The sequence below is a fragment of the Lynx canadensis genome, chromosome C2 (assembly GCF_007474595.2).
Source record: "Lynx canadensis isolate LIC74 chromosome C2, mLynCan4.pri.v2, whole genome shotgun sequence".
Lineage (NCBI taxonomy): Eukaryota > Metazoa > Chordata > Mammalia > Carnivora > Felidae > Lynx > Lynx canadensis.
In genome coordinates, this window is record NC_044311.2 from 98,493,204 (window position 1) to 98,506,965 (window position 13,762).

The window sequence follows — 13,762 nt, forward strand, 5'->3', positions numbered from 1 at the left end:
CAGGGTATCAATGAAGCATACATGGGCAGAGCCAAAAAAAGCAGAGAAGAGATGCTAATGTGAGACTTTCAAGTGTTCTGTTTCCCACTGTATATGGGGGAAAACCAGACAATTTTGTGGTCACCCTTATCCTTGTCCTTTTACTTCAATCCAGCCCTGCCTTCCCAAGTAAGCTGAGCACAGAATGGAGCTGTTAAATAGAAGATCAATATTCCTCTCCCTGAACTCCAAGTAAACATTAGGAATAAAATTTCAAAACCTCATAATGATGAAGGTCTGAGCTTTGTCCAATCTCTGTATAGTTAATTAACCCACTTTTTACACATGCCTGGTATAGCAGATAGAGATTCTTGCTGTAAATAATTTTTTAAAAATAGGCAAGAATTTTAAAGTTGCCTATAGCAGATCTAGGTCTGAGGAGACTCTAAGGCCAAAAGGAAGAAAAGCAGTAACTTCTAAAGAGAGAATGGAGAGCCAAGAGCTGGCATTGCCAGGAGTATGGAGAAACAGGTCCTGTCCTACCACCTGGGAGTGGAGGGCTCTGTCAGCCAGACCCAGAGGAATCCAGTGTTTCTTCATGCCAGTCATGACGGTAGTGATGAGCATTTGCAGAGAGCTGAAAAATACACTCACCAATATATATGCTTGAAAGATCACTTTGCTTCTTCAGGACTGAGTTTCCACATCTGTAAAATAGAGACAAATTATACTAGATCAATGTTCTCAAACCTGAGATTTCATAATACTCAAGAATTTGTCCCCAGTCCTTTAGTTTCAGAAGTAATGCATTTGAAGTTAAATATTGTCACTTTTAGATTACTAGATGCCAGCACAATAATAATATTGGTTATAAATGGCCATTCAGATAAAAACACAATATGCCTAGGGCACCTGGGTGGCTCAGTCAGTTGAGCATCAGACTCTTGATTTCGACTCAGGTCAGGATCCCAGGGTCATGGAATGGAGCCCTGGGTTGGGCCCCATGCTGAGCGTGGAGTCTGCTTAAGATTCTCTCTCTCTCTCCCTCCCCCTCTGCCCTTCTCCCCCACTTGTGCTCTCTCTCTATATATATATAAAATAAATTTAAAAATTAAAAAAACACAATATGTTTATATGAATTATTTTAAAACCCCATCAAAAAATTTTAAATTATGTTATACTAGAATCCCTATGAACACCTCTATGGAGCAGAGTTTTAAAAATACTGTATCATATTAAAGGCCTATTGCATTCATTCATTCAGCAATGTTTCTGAGTGTGTACAGTGCACTAGCACTGTGATTCCTTGAACTAAGGAGAAAGTAGTGAGCATTCTTGGTTGCTAACACTGACTAACATACAGAAAAAGGAATTTACTAGAAGGATACCAAAGTAGCTCAGACAATGAAGAATAACTTCAGATGATGCTCTTCATGCCTAAGGAAGAATCTGATTGGAAGACCTAGGACACTGGACACTGACTGCCACAGTATGCTAGACATATTCTTTTCTTTTTTAAATGTTTTTATTTATATTTGAGAGAGAGAGAGAGAGACAGCACGAGTGGGGAGGGGCAGAGAGAGATGGAGACACAGAATCTGAAGCAGGCTCCAAGCTCTGAGCTGTCAGCACAGAGCCTGATGCGGGGCTCGAACTCATGAACCATGAGATCATGACCTGAGCTAGTCGGACGCTTAACTGACTGAGCCACCCAGGTGCCCCAACTGCTAGACATATTCTAAAGTCTCCCAGCTTCACAAGCTCCAATTCAAGGTCTTAGGTACAATTCTCTAATTTGCTGGGCTTGGTTTATGTGCCAGAGTTCTAGATGACCAGTGAGGATGTGGGGAGAGTAAACATATGGCTTTTATGGTTTCAATAATGGGAGCTGAGGGGTCCTGCCTACTACTCAAGATTGACACAGAGTCTGATTCTTCAAGCATAGAAAGAAGTTCAGATGTTGAACACATACATCCCTGCCAAATACCAGAAACATCCAAATAGCTGCAGTTTTTTACTCTCAGGGTCTACTCATCCTAAACCTTTTTTTCCCCCAATTTCTTTTCTGTTTACAAATGAGGCTCAGAGGTATTTAATTAACTTGCCCAAGGATATATCTGATAAGTAGGAAAGCTGAGATGAAAATCCTGGGTTTCTTTCTTTCTTTCTTTCTTTCTTTCTTTCTTTCTTTCTTTCTACTTTTTATTGTGGAAAATTTCAAAAATAAAAAAGTAGAAAGACAAATATAACAAATCCTTCAGTAGCCATCAGCCAGCTTCAACAATTATCAACTCATGGCCAGTCTTATTTCATCTACACTCCCACCTATACTCATCCATGCCTACTGGATTCTTACAAGCAAATCCAAGTATCATAACATTTAAGCCAAAAATATTTCTGTAAGACTCTGTAAGGGATATAGACTATTTTATAAACATGTAACCACAAGACATCACACTAAGCAATCAATAACTCCTTAATATCAAATCAATAACTCCTTAATATCATTAAATATCCAATCAGTGTTCACATTACCCCAATTGTTTTGTAAATTTTTCGTAGTTGGTTTATTTGAATCAAATTCAAATAAGACCCATACTTTGCAACTGGTAAATGTTACTGTTGTTTTTGTCGCAATTTATTTGTTGGAGAAAAAGAAAACTGAGTCATTATCTTACAGACTTCCCCACATTCCAAATTTTATGATTTACATCTTAGTAGTGTCATTTAATGTGTTCCTCTGTATATCCAGGTCATTCTAGCTCAAAAAGGCCAGGCTATAACCCTATACGACCCTCCTAAGGGGATTATTGTGATTCTCAAATGTTCTATATCTGATGGGTGTTTTTAGTTGTAAAGTCAGAAGCAGATTTCACATACCGTAACTTTTCGTGATCCCACTACTTTCAGATGTAGGTTCACAACATGATGGTTTCCTCTAACTTTTTGCATCCTCTTTCCTTTTCAGGAACATTCAGAAGGTAAACAGTGGTCCCCAGGAGTCTCAGGACCCTCTCTTGTCCCACCTGCAGCCACTATCCCCTGGCCGGGCACACCTGGAGCTGAAGCGCTACTACAGCATCTGCCAAGATACTGCCTTGGGGCAAACAGGCTTCCAAGAAGCAGGAGGAGAGTTGAAAAGGGAGGGGAGGACTCAGAACTCCCTCAGCCCCACCATGGCACCCAAGCTCAGCTTAGAGGTTCGAAAACTCAGTAACGGCAGGTTGTCGACATCTCTAAAGTTGGGGCCCTTGCAATCCCGCGGAGTGCCACTTCGGGAGAAAAAGGCAACCCAGATGTTGTCATTGTGCTTGGTGAGTTTGGGTCATGTTGCATTGAGTTGCGTTGGATTTGGTCGGGTTAGGTTGAGTTTGGTGGAGCTGACCGGGGGTACTAAGGAACCACATTTGTCAGAAATTGGAAATTCAAATAGCTGTAATATTTATAAATGTTTGCAATACAACTGAGGAGGGGTTATGTATAAATGTTAACTCCAGTGAAAATTCAAAAGACCTAGGCTGAAATTTACGAAACATGAAATTTAACAAGTGGCCTAGTTGAGCTGCATTTAGCTATTGGGTTTGTTGCCCATCACGTGGAGTTGTAATGGACAAATCAAATAATAAAGAAGATAACAATTCAATAAAAATTTCTGGCACGTATTGGATATTTAATAAATGCTTACTTGTATTCTAAATTATTAAGTGAAAAAAATAGGGATGCAAAAAACTTCAGTCATATGGTGCAATAACATCTAGATTATTTTAAATACAGAGAAAAAAATACGAAAATTAATTTACCAAGATGTCAAAAGTGATTGTCTTTGAGTGGTGGATGGTTATTTTCCTTCTTTCACATTTCTGTATTTACCAAATTTCCTGTTATGAATAAAATCAGGGTTAGTCATTATAGGAGAAAAATAGAGGATTTATTTAAATTAAGAAAAAAATCATAAGTCACAGGTACCATATAGAGTTAGTGAAGGCAATTTATTCTGTTCATTGTCACTGACAAACCTCACTTTTTCATATCTTAGGGACTTTGTGAGAACATCTAGATGTAATCTCCACAGCAGGAACTGTCAGTCATGTCTTTAAGGTCTTCTTCCCTATCAGTGCCTAGGATCAGGTCTCGCACAGCTAGACATTAAATAAACATTTGAATTGAATCGAGAAGTAGAAAAGACTGGTAAAGAGCTACCTAAATAGCAAACTAGAAAACTGATTTAGGAACAAAGGCCTGAGATGAATCAAAGATGTAAGCATGTAGTTTTCTCACCACCCCCGCCAAAAAAGTGGCTAATCACACCTACTTCATAGGGTTGGTATACAAATAAACGGGTATGTAAAATTCCAGCATAGCCGCGGGCAGATAACAAACAACCATGAGTCATTTTCATTGTTATAACAGAAAGAGTGAGCAAACCCCTTACCCAATTTCTCTCTTCCTTTGTAACCCAGGGACCTTCATTGTCTGCTGGCTGCCCTTCTTTTTGACCCACGTTCTCAATACCCACTGCCAAGTCTGCCATGTGTCCCCAGAGCTTTACAGCGCCACCACGTGGCTGGGCTATGTGAACAGTGCCCTCAACCCTGTGATCTATACCACCTTCAATGTTGAGTTCCGTAAAGCTTTCCTCAAGATCCTGTCTTGCTGAAGGAGAGGAGAACATACTCGCTGTGGCCACCTTTAGCTACCAGGCCACTGGGCAACTGGCCAGGGCCTGCTGAGAAAGACTGTGCTATGTTCTCTGGCATGGGGTAGGAAGATTCCTGGAGCCAGGACATCCCTGAGTAGCAGGTGTAACCAACTGCTTCTTCCTAAACAGAATGTTCTACCTCCCCAGCTAAAACTCTGACTTCATCCTGTAAATCTTCAAGTGCTTGGGAGGTCCCTGAATGATAAGCAATAATTCAGAGAGAAGCTGATAAAACGTGACTCGACTCTACACACACACACACACACACACCAAATTGTCATCCGAGGCATGATTCATCACAGTGAAGGAAAAATGAACAGATCTCATAATTGTCAACTCGCCAGGGGTCCTTGAAATCTCAGCCAGTAAACCATCTTGCAAAACAGCCAGTCTCTCTTCCTTCGAGCCTATAATTAAACTATCAGGCTGACCCTGTACTTTTGTGGGCCAACACCCTTTGGTCATTCCTTTGGTTCATTGTATCCTGAACTGTAAGGACAAGGCCAGTGCTTCTACCTCTCTGTAGAATCTGGCTGCATTTGGTGAGGAAAATTCCTCGCCCTGAGGAAGACATTGTCCCACATTGGGACATGGGCTTCCTTTCAAACCTTGTTACCCCTGTATTGTAGCTCTAGCTAAGAAGACCCTTTGACTCCATTCTCATAATCCCAGAGACTCAACCTCAGAGTAATTCAGGATGAGGTTGTTAAGTGGAAAAGGAATGATGGCTCCCACTGTAGTATCACTTTAACCATGCAGTTCATAACATGCCTCAGATATGCTTTTCATAATGCTATAAACTTTTTATTCCAGGCATCATCTCCTGCTTAACAGAGACCAAATACTTTCAGACCCTAAACCCAGTAAGTCCTAAGTGTCTACAAAGTGCCGGTCACCTCCCAGGCTCTGGATATATGACAATGAATAAAACAGCTCCTGCCCTCAAGGATCCCACCACCTGCTCCTATGTTTGTTCATTTGTGAGCATGGAAGAGACTCCCCTAGACTGCCAGTAGACCTCAGAACTGAGGGCACCAGGCATGTAGCTGTCCAAAGACAGCACACGGACAGTCTTTATAAAGGCCTAGTGCAGAATCTGAACGTGACCACTCCAACAACTGAAATTAAAGGCATTATAAAAATAATGTGTCGATGTCATTCAAAATTGCATTTAGAAGGAACTTGAATATTCTCACCACTACCTGTTCACCTACAGAAGCTATTTCTTATTGACTACAGAATCAAGATACAATTTACAGATAATTTATGAAGTGTTATCATATCGAACTTCAATAAATTTACTGTTAAGAGCTGTTAGTGCACAGGCATGACAGATGTCCACAGCAATCCTGGTAATATTTTACTTTTTTTTTATTAGAAGTTTATTTATTTATTTTGAAAGAGACAGAGAGAAAGAGAGCATGCATAAACGGTGGAGGGTCAGAGAGAAAGAGAATCCCAAGCAGGCTCCCTGATGTCAGCACGGAGCCCGACGCAGGGCTGGAACCCACCAACCGTGAGATCATAACCTGATCTGAAATGAAGAGTCGGACGGTTAATGGACTAAGCCACCCAGGTGTCCCAGTGCTGGTAAAGCTTTAAAGTGCACAAGAACTTTACAAAGAATCCAAGGCTTCCTTTGTCCAATTTTTTATTCCTCTAACCCTTAAGTGTATAAGAAGGAAATATATATCCCCAGTGACTTAGTTACCTGTTACTCCTGAATGCTTTTAATGCCAGCATTTTTAACATGTTGTTGTGTATATCAGTATTTATATTTTAGCTCAGTGGAAAAATTTTGTGTGCCCACTAGTTCTTGTACCTTATACCATCTAGCTCAGTAGGTTTATGGTGCAAGCAGAACTGGGGACTGAGACAGTTACATATCTGAAGAAGTAAAAGTACATGATTCCTAGATTGTCTCCTAAATTAGTACAAAATTAGAGTACTAAAAATAAAAACATAGGCCACATCAGCACTAATATATTTATGAGGAAGAATGAATAGCAAATATTGTGTATCCTCCCTTACATCGAAAACCTTACATCATTAAAACTTTATGATAACCTTAAGAAGATAAACTCAGTTTGTAGGTGAGGAAATTGAGGCTAAGGGAAGTCAAGAAATTTGCCTCAGGTTATACATAGTGGCAGAGCTGGGATTTTTTTTTTTTTAATGTTTATTTATTTTTGACAGGGGCGGGGAATGGGAGAGGAGCAGAGAGAGGGGGATAGAGGATCCTAAGCAGACTCTGTGCTGACATCAGTGAGCCTGTTGCAGGGCTCAACCTCAAAGAACCGTGAGATCATGACCTGAACCGAAGTCAGACACTCAACTGACTGAGCCACCTAGGCACCCCCAGAGCTGGGATTTGAATATACTTCTACCTGCTTCGCAAGCCCATACAACTAACTACTATGACACACTGCCTTCCACCAGAGAGGTAAATGGGTGGGAGAAAAAGACAGGGAAAAAAGAATGGGACAAAGATCGCTGGGAGAGCTTCAGCCTACCTGACCCACTGCCACCCCTAAACTTCCTGAAGAACCCAGCCCGAGGCATTGCTCTCACTCTCCTGCCAAGTTCAATTTCTAAAACAGTCACCCAGGAAATTCATAATCTGTTTTTATAAAATCATGCTACAGAATTTAGAGAGTATTTGTTTCTACTCTCTCCTTCATTTGTACAAAAGGAAACTCAAGTCCAGAACTATTGTCCCACAGTTGGCTAATGACAGACACACAGTCAAATATACTGAACTCTTCTATAAAAACTATAAACTCCATATAGATACAAGGAGAAAGTCATACTGTCACCTTCACCATTAAGCTGAGAGGCTTCTTTTCTCCTAGACAGTGTCTCTTATCTCTAATCTGAGACAACATTCCCTTCCCAGAATTTTCTTCTGATCCAGGCAGAGCCTTCTAAGGGAGTCCCAAACACTCCCTTCAGCCTCTTCATCTTGGGATTCTTCATTCTACCACCTCGACCTCTATAGTTCCCACTACGAACCAGCACTTAACCTCAGAGCTTTGCACTCTCAGAGCCAGCACGGCCAAAAATTGCAGGAGAAATGTTGCCCTGAATGAAGCAGAGCAGAGTTGTTGAGGGCAAACCTGTTCTGGGGCCTAATGAAGCCTCAGAGCTTCCCATACTGTTTGGGTGAAATGCAAATAAGCGTGGAAATCCGGAAGGATTGCAACCAACATTCAACTCTAGATCATAAGTAAATATTTCCTTTTCCTAGCACATATCCTCTAACTCTCCTTTCATTGCTCACTTACTAAATCAATCACTTATTCAATAAATAAATAAATGTTGATTTATCACCTTCTGTGTGCCAGGCATGGTGTTAGTGCTGGGAAACATCATCAAGGAAGACAAGGTCCCTGCCCCCAGAAGCTTGTAGCACACTGGGAAAGTCTAACTTATGCATATACCAATGATCTACTTTTTGTCTATAGTAAAAAGAATTCATATAGTGTTTGGAAGTTCAATATTCAGCCCTAACAAGTCTTCCCAGACAAGTATTGTCAGAGTTAAGACATAATTAAAAAGTAGGAACGGTGTACCAGGCAGAGAAAACCTTTGAAGGGCTAAAGATGTAAACAAGGAAGAAGCATTCAAGGCATCTCAAATAATTCCATCTGGCTGTAGAGAAGAGGCCATAGGGCAGGAAAGGAAAGGGCCTCATCTTTGGAGACCTCCTCCAGCTCTGCTTAGGTGGTAACTGAGCAGGTGGTGATACAACTTGCAGAAAACCTCTAGATCTTTCCCCCACTTCCCTCCATGTGGGCAACACACATTACAGACGACTTACTTAACTGACTTATTTAATTACTTCCCTCTGTGCTACAGTGAATTTCAATAAATGCAAAATTCAATTTGAATTCTTTGCTCTTTCTATACAAGTGGAGAAATGGCTGGCTGAATGGATGTAGAATCAGAGACGGTTAAAATTAAGGCAGTTCAGAGAGTTTGGGTCAGAAATCGAGGGGGTCAAGCAAAGAGATTTGTCTTCCTGAATGCTTGGGTCAGAACTAAACAGAGGAGCAGAAAGGTTAAGGGATTTGCTCAGAATTGGCTGTTTCCAGCAGGTCCTGACTCCCAGGCCTGTGCTCCCATCCTTTGGTATCTGCTGATATCAGAAAGCTGAAAAAGCTTAATTTGAGTCAACACACAAAGAGCAGAGAGGGGATGACAGGCAATTAACTTGATTCCTCCTTTCTACCTAATTCTCTCCTCATCAGCTTAGGAGGGAAGTGAGTTTCCATGACTACCTCCTGACACGGAGATTCAGTGGAGGGTGATGCCGATGTCAGCCCTGCTCTGTCGCACACACTAGCAGAGGCAGAACCTAGGAGTCTGTGCCAAGCACAAGTCCTGGGACGTCTTGCCCCACCCATCCCAATGGCCTTACTCACTAGATGAAGATCAGACTACATTACGAATTAGAAGTGTTTGACAACGATAAGCTCTAACAAATGTGAGAGATTATTATCATTGATATTATTATCATCTTCATCATCATCATCATCATCATCATCCCCCTAAGCAGCTATTTTTATCATTGCTATCTGGTTCACAGCCCATCTTTCTTTCTCTTTGCTGATTCTCTAATTGTCTCATGCTATCAGGCACAATCTGTTCAGCCTCCCACATGAAATCTGATTTTTCTCTTGTCTTTTATTCCCTAAATGTTCCCAGGATACTTGGCTGGATTTGTAGTGAAGTTGTTAGGCAAATGGCTAGTCCCTAACAGCACACCCTTTCCCTGCTCATCCAGCCATGTGCCCAAGTATAGAGTGATATGACGCCAGGCTAATGGCAGATACGCGCTTGCTAAAGGTGACCTTGGGGCCTCTGTTCCTCTCCTGGCCAGGGAATGAGGATCAGAACACAGGTATTCCTCAAGACTTTCCATCTTTGCTCCTCATGATGTCTCAGCCTAACAGCCTTTCTTCTTACTCCATCTCTTTTCTTCTGAGAGAAGCACACTGGATATGGAGCATTAGTTTCCTAGGGCTGCCGTATCAAATGACCACAAACTGTGTGGCTTAACACAACAGAGATTTATCTCATGGTTCTGGAAGCTCCAAGTCCAAAATCAAGGTGTTGACAGAGCCATACTCTCTGAAGGCTGTAGGGGAAGATCATTCTTAGCCTCCTCCTAGATCTTGATGTTACCAGCAATCCTTAATGTCCCTAAGTGGGGCAGAGGAACACCAATCTCTCCTCCTTCTTCACATGGCGTTCTCTTGCTACATGTCTGTGTTCAAGTTTCCCTCTTCTTATAAGTCATTGAATTAGATCCTTCCCTAATCCAATCTTAATTTGATTATATCTGCAAAGACCCTATTTCAAAATAAGTTTACATTTACAGGTTCTGGGGGTTAGAACCTCAAAATACCTTTTTGGGGGAACACAAATCATCCATAAAATATGGTGAAAGTGGAAGGCAAGAGGACTTGGAATTTGGATGACTTGTGTAAATTCACAAAAGCTCTGTCATTTAAAATATGAGGTTAGATTCCAGCCTTGGCATATAGTCTCTTTAGTGGCTTGAGTCAATTCTGTAAACTTCCTGGTGCTTAACTTTGTTATCAGTAAAAGTGGTAAATCTGGATTCCTAAGCTATGATAAGACAAGCTAAAAATAATTCTAGAAGGGCATAAATTATCTTCTGAGGCCTAAAAACCTACAAACATGCTTATTAATAAAAGTCAAAACTGTTCAAAGAACATCCTTAGTTGTTTCTCACTGTCTTAACAAAATAAAATAAAATAAAAAGGAATTCAACAGCAAACCCATTGGGGCTAAGGAAAGCTGAGGGAATATCATGTACTTCTCCTACCCCATTTAGCACCATTGCAGATGGGCTAAGGTGAAGGACAGTATTTTCCTTCTAAGAAAACTTAACGTAATAGAGTTAAGTTTACCTGCATTATGGTTTACAGATTCCATAAGATTCTATATTAAAGACCCCTGAAAAGCTTCCATTTATCACAACCTAAAATCATGGGATTTGGAAGTTGGAAGGGACTTTAGCCCAGTCTCCAACTTATTGCAGAAATTCTAACATCTCTGACCCATGATCATCCAGCCATATTAAGAAACTGGATCACTTCTCCCCAATACAAGTGACCAAGTGACAGGTTATCCTTCAGAAAATTCCTCCCTCCTTTCAACCAAAATCTGTCTTCTTATAAAATCTACCTTTGCACCCCTGTTCCCTCCTCCAGCACAGAAACTTCTATTCCATCTTCCCAATGACTGCCTTTGTGGGATTAAGACAGTTCACCAAAGTCTCAATTCCTTTTTCTACTCCAGGTGACATTTTCTTACACTCTCCATCTTCATTGATTTCTTCTGGATGTAGCTATGTTGTTAGTGTTTCCCTTAAAATATAGGGCACCAGATTGAATACAATCTTCTAAATGCCATTTATTGAACCAGTTCAGAGTGCTATGGACTCATTTCTGCATAATTCAAATATTCTATTTTTAATGACCCCAAAAATTATACAGACTCTTAGGGCTCCTATTGAAATCCTAAGAAGGAGATTTGCATGCTGAATAGATAACTTCAATGGGATATGCTTTAGGGATCAACACCTATATGTAAAGGAAGTCAGAAGTCAGATTCAGCAGAAGGAGGAGTTGAACTGTGATGCAGTCATACAAGGAACTTAGTCTTTCTGGGATTTCTCAGCAAGCAGGGACTTTTATGGCCCCAGCCAGAAGTTGGATGTGGACCATCCCTGGGAAGGAGGCGTGCTTTAGGCAAGGAGGCTCTCTGCAGTTGAAAGCTCTCATTGTCAACACTCCTGGCAACTGGGGGAACAAATTCCCCAATCCTGAAGGGGAGATCTGGGTGCACACCACAGCATACACTAAATGCCATTTGGCTCCACTTTCTTTATATGATAAATTCTAGAAACAGCTTCGTCAGGAATCTAGTTGGTCTCTCTTTCTGTGGAAGTTGAGTGGGATGGACTGTAATCTTTGTCAAACCAACTGGTCTCAATGTCAAAATAATTCTCATTGTTGTCTTCTTCCATCATCTATTCTAGATGCCCCTCACTACTGATTAGCACTCTACTGGTCTAGGGACAAATCTGATGGAGTGACCCTGAGGGATATGGTAACTTTCTCAGACCATGGCTGCTACACTTATCCATATATTGGCAAAATTAAACAAAGGAAGACAAAGAGACACTTTAGTGGACCATACTGGCACCAAATGTATTCTTCCCTGTCCTCATTGTGTAACAACATCCTTAACTTCTCCTTATCAGGATTCAGTTATCTTTGCCAGGATGCTCCATCTCTTATCTGTTGGTCTCCCGGCACAAGGAGCTCCAAATGACTAGGTGAAAGACATAACTTAAAGCTTAATGGGATTTTCATCCCCTACTAGACATATTTCTCCTTTAAGAGCAAGGATCTTTACCTCAAAAAGTTAAACATAGCATTACTTCATGATCCAGCAATTTCACTCCGGTGTATATCCCAAAGAATTGAAAACAAGTCTTTAAAAAAAAAAAAAAAAAAAACAAACTTGCGTAGAAATGTTCATAGCAACACTACTCATAATAGCCAAACATTTGGAAAGAATCCAAATGGCCATCAACACACAAATGCATAAATGAATTGTGGTATATCCATACAATGGGATGTTATTCAGCCATGAAAAGGAATGAAGTACTGGTACATGCTACATGTAGATGAGCCTCAAAAACAATATGCTAGGGGCGCCTGGGTGGCGCAGTCGGTTAAGCGTCCGACTTCAGTCAGGTCACGATCTCGCGGTCCGTGAGTTCGAGCCCCGCGTCGGGCTCTGTGCTGACAGCTCAGAGCCTGGAGCCTGTTTCAGATTCTGTGTCTCCCTCTCTCTGACCCTCCCCTGTTCATGCTCTGTCTCTCTGTTTCAAAAATAAATAAACATTAAAAAAAAAATTAAAAAAAAAAAAACAATATGCTAAGTGGAAGAAGCCAGACAAAAAAGGTCACATATTTTATGATATCTAGAATAGTTAAATCCATAGAGATAAAAATAGATCGGTGGTTTCTAAAGGTGGGTGAAGAGGGTATGGGGACTAACTGCTTAATGGATGTATGATTTCTTTCAGAGTGATGAAAATGTTTGGAACTAGACAGAAAAAGTGTTCACAACAGATAGAGGTACTAAATGCCACTGAATTGCTCACTTTGAAATGGAAAATTTTATGTTATGTGAATTTGACCTTCATATTTTTTAATTTAAAACATATAAAAAAGAACAGGACCTAGAGGCTCCATGTTCTTTGATTGGAAGACTCAACATTGTTTAGATGGCAATTCTCTCTAAATTGATCTACGTATGTAATGCAATCCTTCTCAAAAGTCCAACAGATCTTTTTTTTTTCTCCCAGAAACTTATAAGCAGATTGTGAAATTTATATGGGAATGCAAACAATCCAGAGCAGCTAAAATAATGTTTGAAAAGAAGGACAAAGTTGGAGAATGTTTACTTTCCAATTTCAAAACTTACTAAAAGCTACAGTTATCAAGAGTATGGAATTGGCATAGTATAGTTATATAGATCAATGGAACAGAATCAAAAGTCTAAAAACAAATCCTTTTGATTTTCCATTGAGGAAAGGAGAGCCTTTTAAACAAATAGTGCTAGGATAATTAGATACTTACATGCAAAAACATAAATTTAGGCCCAACCTCATGCTATACCCAAAAATTAATTCAAAATGGATTATAAAATGAAATATAAGAGCTAACAATAAAACTTTAAAAAGGAAATGTAGGTAAGAATCTTTGAGACCTTAACATAGGCAAAGATTTTTTAGATATGACATTACAACACCATAAAAAGAAAGAAAAGGTAAATGGGACTTATGAAAACTCAAACTTTGCATGTCATAGACACCATTTAGAAACAATAAGACTGTGGGGCGCCTGGGTGGCGCAGTCGGTTAAGCGTCCGACTTCAGCCAGGTCACGATCTCGCGGTCCGTGAGTTCGAGCCCGCGTCGGGCTCTGGGCTGATGGCTCAGAGCCTGGAGCCTGTTTCCCATTCTGTGTCTCCCTC

The 13,762-nt window shown here is 40.5% G+C and overlaps 1 protein-coding gene across 1 annotated transcript in view; it reads left to right on the top strand.

Annotated features, from left to right (window-relative positions):
- DRD3 (dopamine receptor D3) overlaps positions 1-4,636 on the top strand; it is a 33,183-nt gene extending 28,547 nt beyond the window's left edge. The window contains 2 exon segments of the mRNA XM_030329803.1: positions 3,012-3,303; positions 4,440-4,636. Of these exon segments, the coding sequence (XP_030185663.1) occupies positions 3,012-3,303; positions 4,440-4,636 (489 nt within the window).
- Positions 4,637-13,762: the final 9,126 nt, after the last annotated feature.